The following is a 7189-nucleotide window of genomic DNA, read 5'->3' on the forward strand; positions in this document are numbered from 1 at the left end:
GTTTCAGATTTATTGCGACAGAACTCCTTCTTTTATCGGTATTTTTGCAAAAAAACCCATAAAAAAATATATAGACAGGGAGGGACTGGGGAGGGGTATATTCATTAAAAAAAAGAAGAGATTAGTGACAAACATATCCAAAAAACCAGGAGTCGTGATTCATAAATTTGGAAAATGTTGGTGGTTTTTTGTAACAAGATTAAAGTACAGGTGGTTGTTTGAAAAAAAAAACTTTATCTCGAAATGGCGGTTGGGAGACCACAAGACGAATCCAAAATCCCATCCCCATGGCTTCTCTCCTCTCCCGCTCTTCCCCTCTTCTCTCTCTCTTCGCTTCCAAGAATACGACGGCATTTTGGAGGCGGACTCGAACACTAACTCCACGGATCAACGCGGCGGCGAGCTCTTCCGATCCACAGAAGGAGAAGTCCTCGGCGAGCGGCGCCTCCGCCACGGCTGCGGCGGCGACCTCGTCTTCCTCCACCAGATCCACCTCCACGCTCCCCAAGAAGCCCGTCTACTCCAGTAAGTTCCACCCCTCTATCCCTAAATCCATGACGAAATCGAATGGTTTGATAAGACTTGTCGAATCGCTTTAACTTTTGCTTATTTTACAGTGAAGAAAGGGCAAATTGTACGCGTGGACAAAGAGAAGTACCTGAATAGCATCAATGTGAGCTTACCTTAATCTCCTTCTCTCTAATTGAATCTTTATAAATTTCACATAAAATTTTTAAATTTGTAGGCTTAAATTATGCAAAAATTATTTCTTGGTCACAACCTTTCTTGCCATTTCTTTGATTTTTAATTCTAAGTTAGCTTTGAGTAAATTTGTGGTTTAAATTTTAAACACATGTCTGGGTGTGTCTGTTATGTTTCCAGTACTTATCTGTGGACCATCCACCTTATTACAAAGGCTTGGACTATATTTATGAAGATCGTGGAGAGGTAATTTCCAATCTCTTTCAATTTGTTCTTATGGATCTTTATTGTATGTTGTTGCTTAGTTGTTTTTCCTGTACTTCTAGGTCTTGGACATTCGGATCTTCGAGACAGGGGAGTATGCTCTTGTAAGTAACTCCTTTGTTATATTTTCTGCTTCTACCATTTCATAATCCTCTATTGCAAAGATTTGAGAGTAGTATTTCTTTGAAGTAAATCTATTATTAAATTAGAGTATGATTCTTACCTCTTCAGGAGATCACAAGAATTACAATTTTCGTTCTTCGACACATAGCATGTGAAGAAAGAAAAAGATCAAAATTCTTCTCTGAAATTAGAGATTAATCTTAAATTTGATATGATGAGCTTTTATATTTAGATCTCTTTTTCAAGTTGCTGGATCAATTAAGAAACCAAGATTGTATTCGGTCGTCAATGTTCCTTTCTAAATTCAGAAATATGAACAACCCTGTCATCTTCATTTCTCTTCCCCTTTATTGAGTAATTCATGTTATCTTGCTTACAATCATCTGCGTTGCAGATTGCCTGGGTCGGGATCCCGACAGCACCAGCCTGGTTGCCAACTGATATGCTCATTAAGGTATAAGGACCACCCGCAAAATGCTTTTCGTAGTTAAAGTCAAAATGTGGAAAGTTTTATAGCATTACAATCCTGCTATTGATGAATTCCAAAATGATGAGCAATTTCATGACAGAAACTTGTAGCTACTATATATATATATATATATACAATCCTATGCAACATGCATTTGCTAACTGCCTTCAAACTCATATTTAATATGATTGCTGTATGGTAAGTCAAAATTATAGTAAAATTGCATTTGCCCATGTCTTTTTCTTTGAATTGTGAGGTTTTCTAGTGTGACCCTTGTCAAAGTAAACAGAAAAGTATCGGTCTTCTATTGGGGATTCCATTTGTCGAGAAATTCCTCTGTAACTGCATCCTAAACTTTCTGACCTCTGCTTGTGGTATCACGTTAATAATTCTTCTATATGTTGGCAGTCGGAAAAGCTAAATTATGAGAGGATTTGATCTTGGAGCTCCATCGTATTTGGCCCTGATCAGTGTTGCTCCTTTGCTCCCTTATTGCTGGAACCAACAAACGATGCTTTCAAAAGTGCAAGAAATTGCATCCAGAGCTCAGTCTACTTACTCAAAAGGCTGCTTGTTTGTCTCATTTTTAGCTTCAATTTCGATCCTTGTAATTATAGTTACCTGGAAAATTGTAATGCACATTATATATTGTAATGCACTTCAATTAACTTACATATGAATAAATAATACCTTTTTTTTATACGGTTAAATAAAGATCCACTCTTTAGCTTTATATCTGTATACAAGCTTCTTCTGGTGATAAAAAGATGTTTATGTCTCCTTGGGCGCTAGGATAAGTTAACTGTAAATTAGTCATAATTAGCTACTTAACTAGTGTATGAACTACAATTAAGTCAGAACAAAGTGATCTTTGCAGTACCAAGATGATTTAAACTTGTTGTATCATTCCTATATAGTTATACTTAACTTGCAATTTCATTATATTTAATTTTTTTAATTTAACATATAATATCGAATGCATATAACACATTTTATTATAATAGAGTGTATATAATTTAATTATGTGGTCTAGAGTCCATTATTGCAAATTAAAAAACTAAATATAATTAAATTGCAAAAGCTTGACGAGTCAACCGTTATACGGATTGCTAATATAATTATAAAGTGGATTTATCTTGCAAATCATTCCCGTTTTTATGCGTACCCCTGGCTTCGGTTAAGTAGAAAACCACCCAATTCTTGAAAACTCGAGACGTGGAATTTGTCCATCGCAGCTGTAGAAAAAGATCGAGTAATGGAGGGGAGAGGAGAGCAAGACGATGAGGAAAGGCGCCCCCTTGGTGGATCGAATCCCACCTTCGCCGGAATCCATCCCAATTCGGTGACTTGGCCGACGGTGGACGGGCCGCTTGGGCTCTCGGCGGAGGAGTCCGTCGACTACGCTCGGAGATTCTTCTTTTGGGGTTTCGCGCTTCTCCCATTCCTTTGGGCCGTCAACTGCTTCTACTTCTGGCCCGTTCTCTGGAGCAGGGCTTCTTCTTCGCCTTCTTCTTACGCTCGTATTCGCCCTTGTGAGTTTTCCTTCTTGGTCGTTTCGTATACTACCAATACCAAACAAAAAGAATCTTCAAATTTTTTGATTGATGTTTTGTTGGCTTGACTTTGAGGGTTGCTGATATGAAAGTTCGATATTTGATTGTTGCCTTCAATTGGGTCTGTCTCGGTTTCTACGATCAGTTCCTTTGAATTAGGTTTTTTTTTCCGGTACGTTTATATGATTATCTTTTTCTTTCGCTATGCTTAATTGAGATCAATATGGAATGCAGATTCAGTGTCCATCTGTGATGAAGCTGGATTTCTTCAGAGAATATCTTAGGATGGTGGATTTTGTCTATTTAGATTAAGGAGAAAGATTAACTTCTTGACAGACGTGCTGTCAATTTAGATTAATTTTCTTGATAAATTTGTTCCTTTTTCTGATTGGGGCGGGCTTTATCATCAAGACTTCACGTTATGGATGATTATTTTCATTGATAAATTCGGATTTGGTTAAAAGTACTTGAAAAGTTTTGTTGGCCTTAGAAGAAGGTAGATGACAGGTTATTTCATGGATGGAATCCAATATTTATTTCTATAGTTTGACAAATTAGGAAAAGTATAGTTCTAGGTAATATTGGATGAATATAACATGCTACATGTCAAGGAGGCAATGTTGCAGCTACATAGAGAACAAGTCGAGATTAAGATCGTGAAGGGTAGGGCTGGTGTGGCAGGCCTGTAGGAGGATGACAAAGTGAAAAAAATCAACAACAACTAGAGAAAGTTGTCGAACCTGGTTAAAAAAGGTACTAGTTTTAGCTTTTAGGCAAGTTTAGGGTGGCCAATATAATTGTGCAGATTTCAGATGGGGCAGTATTACTCTACGGCCATAGAGTGAGTGAGGTGGAGTAGGTTCTCATATGTGGAGGGATAGAGGAGGGTGGTTATATGCTTGAGAAGGAAGGAGGAGCTATACCAGTTTTGCAAGGATGATATGACAGTGGGGATAGCAATGGCGCAAATGCACTTAAGAGAAAGCTGTTGCAGAGAATTGCAGTATAGCATGGTGGAAGGAAGTTGATGGGGATGATACAGAAAATTTAGAGGACATGAAATTGGATATAGAGGATCATAGTGTTCGGTCTTTCATCCCCACCTCATGGTTCCTATTGCCTAGATAGTGGCCATTTTCATATTCATAAGGCATGAAAGAAAACCTTGTGCAGCTTTACTATTTTCTTATCTCGAGTGAAGAAAGAAAACTTCATCCTGCTATACTTTGAATTTGATGCCAGTTCAATTCCTTGTAGCTGCTTCAAAGTTTGCCCATCTGTCGTCTAACTGCATCTGACACCTTAAAGAAAAGAGAATATTGCAACATATTAAAGATCGTTCTACTCTACCTATTTGGAGAATATTGTGGAAGTGCAATTTAGGTTCTTGTACATTCGGATGTCTTTGTGCTACTGCTAAACTTTATCATTTTTTGCTAGCACTTGAGAGAAACAATGAATCATCTTTTAGAAAGATTTAAAGTTGTGTGCACAAATGGTTGTAACATGGATCCTTTTCTACCTTTCATCTCCACTTAAGGTTATCATCCACTGATTTGGGAGACATCATCTTTTTTACAGAAATAATCAAGTTTAAAACCTTATGACCATTGATTAAAGTATCAACAAGGAGACCTCATAGTGCATCCATAATGTGCTGTCTATTTGGTCTTACATGTGTCTTAGTCTGCTTGTAGCTGTGCATAGGATAGTCATGTTTCTAGTGCTGACTATTGTGCTGTTGAAAAAGTTGAGGATAAAATGTTGGAAAGTATGCTAACGCAGATTTCTTTAACTCTTTGGTGTATGTGATCTCATATATTAGTTTTTCACTTTTTCTGGTTCAGCTACTAGATTTTGAATAAGCCGATGTCTTTTTGCTACTAATTGTTGCCTCATTGTTTTCTTTGTTCTTCACATTTTGTTTCATGTTGATCTGAACGAAAGAGTTTGTGCAGATGTTGTGCGATCTGCAGTAGGCTTCTTGCTCTTTGCTGTGCTTCTTTCTTCATGGGCCCTGACATTTACAATAGGAGGCGAGCGCCTCTTTGGCCCTGCATGGAAGAATCTTGTGATGTACAATGTTGGAGACAAGCTTGGTCTGACAGGGTGGATGTAATGATTTCTACTATGAACTTTTGAGCATGAATTTTAGTGTCTGCATGTTTCTATGTACACCATGCTGCTTCTTACTTTGCTTGCTGTGACTTTTTTCATTCATCAAAGATGGCATTCATAGATGTGAATCTTGCACTGTTGGGCACTTGAAGTAGTGTTTACTTATTCAATATTTTACGCCATGCAAAATAATTGGCAATACAGATGAGTGCAAAGGTATCTACAATATTTGTAAGTTTAGTTGCATCAAAAATTGGTACAGCTGTTTCAAAGGTTAAATCTACATAATTTTGAAGGCATTTTTTTTTTTGAATTTGCTTTCGTGCTTTGTTTAACTACATGGATGTCTTGCTGATATATTTTTTTGATTGGGAACTGATGGAAGATTTCTGTAATTTTTGGTGAAGTTTTCATTTGATACCCCATATATCATTAATTTTTCGGTTCGATAATATTGTACAAATATTGGGTTCTAAATATAAATATCTTTAATTTTGGTAAAGTTTTGTTTAACATCCTTTGTATAATTGAATTTGCGGTTTCAATAATATTGCAGAAACACTGAGTGATAATATAATTTCTTTAGTGTTGGTAGAATTTTCATTTAATTTAAATTATATTGCAGAAATACGGGGTGCTAAATGCCAATTTCATTAACTTTGGTAAAAGTTTTCGTTCAACTTTATTAATGAATATTTAATTCAATAATATTGCACAAATTCGGGGTGCTAATTGCAAATTGCTTTAGTTTTTTTGGTAGAATTTTCATTTAACACCCTATATTTAATTGAAATTCCAGTTCAATAATATTGCAGAAATATGGGGCTCTAAATGCCAATTTCACGAACGTTGGTGAAAGTTTTCATTTAACACCTTATTTTATAAGTGAATTTTCAATTCAATAATATTGCTCGAATACGGGGTGCTAATTGCAAATTGCTTTAGTTTTTGGTAGAATTTTCATTTAACACCCTATATTTAATTGAAATTCCGGTTCAATAATATTGCAGAAATATGGGGCTCTAAATGCCAATTTCATGAACTTTGGTGAAAGTTTTCATTTAACACCTTATTTATAAGTGAATTTTCAATTCAATAATATTGCTCGAATACGGGGTGCTAAATGCAAATTGCTTTAGTTGTGGTAGAATTTTCATTTAACACCCTATATTTAATTGAAATTCCAGTTCAATAATATTGCAGAAATATGGGGCTCTAAATGCCAATTTCACGAACGTTGGTGAAAGTTTTCATTTAACACCTTATTTTATAAGTGAATTTTCAATTCAATAATATTGCTCGAATACCCCCGCTAATTGCAAATTGCTTTAGTTTTTTGGTAGAATTTTCATTTAACACCCTATATTTAATTGAAATTCCGGTTCAATAATATTGCAGAAATATGGGGCTCTAAATGCCAATTTCATGAACTTTGGTGAAAGTTTTCATTTAACACCTTATTTATAAGTGAATTTTCAATTCAATAATATTGCTCGAATACGGGGTGCTAAATGCAAATTGCTTTAGTTGTGGTAGAATTTTCATTTAACACCCTATATTTAATTGAAGTTCCAGTTCAATAATATTGCAGAAATATGGGGTTCTAAATGCCAATTTCATGAACTTTGGTGAAAGTTTTCATTTAACACCTTATTTTATAAGTGAATTTTCAATTCAATAATATTGCTCGAATACGGGGTGCTAATTGCAAATTGCTTTAGTTTTGGTAGAATTTTCATTTAACACCCTATATTTAATTGAAATTCCGGTTCAATAATATTGCAGAAATATGGGGCTCTAAATGCCAATTTCATGAACTTTGGTGAAAGTTTTCATTTAACACCTTAATAAGTGAATTTTCAATTCAATAATATTGCTCGAATACGGGGTGCTAAATGCAAATTGCTTTAGTTGTGGTAGAATTTTCATTTAACACCCTATATTTAATTGAAATTCCAGT

At 35.5% G+C, this 7189-nt stretch overlaps 2 protein-coding genes across 2 annotated transcripts; both read left to right on the top strand.

Moving 5' to 3' along the window:
* The first annotated feature begins 246 nt into the window (after positions 1–246).
* Positions 247–2258, top strand: LOC140802019 (NAD(P)H-quinone oxidoreductase subunit O, chloroplastic). The gene is made up of 6 exons (XM_073157426.1): positions 247–525; positions 618–673; positions 883–948; positions 1029–1070; positions 1484–1543; positions 1967–2258. The coding sequence occupies exons 1-6, from the start codon at positions 288–290 to the stop codon at positions 1994–1996; spliced, it is 492 nt and encodes a 163-aa protein (XP_073013527.1). The 5' UTR covers positions 247–287; the 3' UTR covers positions 1997–2258.
* A 476-nt stretch (positions 2259–2734) lies between these two features.
* Positions 2735–5351, top strand: LOC140801628 (probable gamma-secretase subunit PEN-2). Its single transcript, XM_073156830.1, has 2 exons — positions 2735–3090; positions 5070–5351. Exons 1-2 carry the CDS (start codon positions 2814–2816, stop codon positions 5228–5230), a joined length of 438 nt encoding a protein of 145 aa, XP_073012931.1. The 5' UTR covers positions 2735–2813; the 3' UTR covers positions 5231–5351.
* Positions 5352–7189: the final 1838 nt, after the last annotated feature.

Source organism: Typha latifolia, chromosome 15 (genome assembly GCF_019914945.1).
Source record: "Typha latifolia isolate L0001 chromosome 15, TyphaL0001v2, whole genome shotgun sequence".
In the NCBI taxonomy this organism is placed as follows: domain Eukaryota; kingdom Viridiplantae; phylum Streptophyta; class Magnoliopsida; order Poales; family Typhaceae; genus Typha; species Typha latifolia.

What these genes read in the sequence shown, in the direction of transcription:
- LOC140801628 (XM_073156830.1), top strand. Translation starts at nt 2,814, where the DNA reads ATGGAGGGGAGAGGAGAGCAAGACGATGAGGAAAGGCGCCCCCTTGGT. An exon ending in TTACGCTCGTATTCGCCCTT is followed by an intron (nt 3,091 to 5,069) that starts GTGAGTTTTCCT and finishes GAGTTTGTGCAG; the next exon opens with ATGTTGTGCGATCTGCAGTA.
- LOC140802019 (XM_073157426.1), top strand. Translation starts at nt 288, where the DNA reads ATGGCTTCTCTCCTCTCCCGCTCTTCCCCTCTTCTCTCTCTCTTCGCT. An exon ending in AGTACCTGAATAGCATCAAT is followed by an intron (nt 674 to 882) that starts GTGAGCTTACCT and finishes TTATGTTTCCAG; the next exon opens with TACTTATCTGTGGACCATCC. An exon ending in CAACTGATATGCTCATTAAG is followed by an intron (nt 1,544 to 1,966) that starts GTATAAGGACCA and finishes ATATGTTGGCAG; the next exon opens with TCGGAAAAGCTAAATTATGA.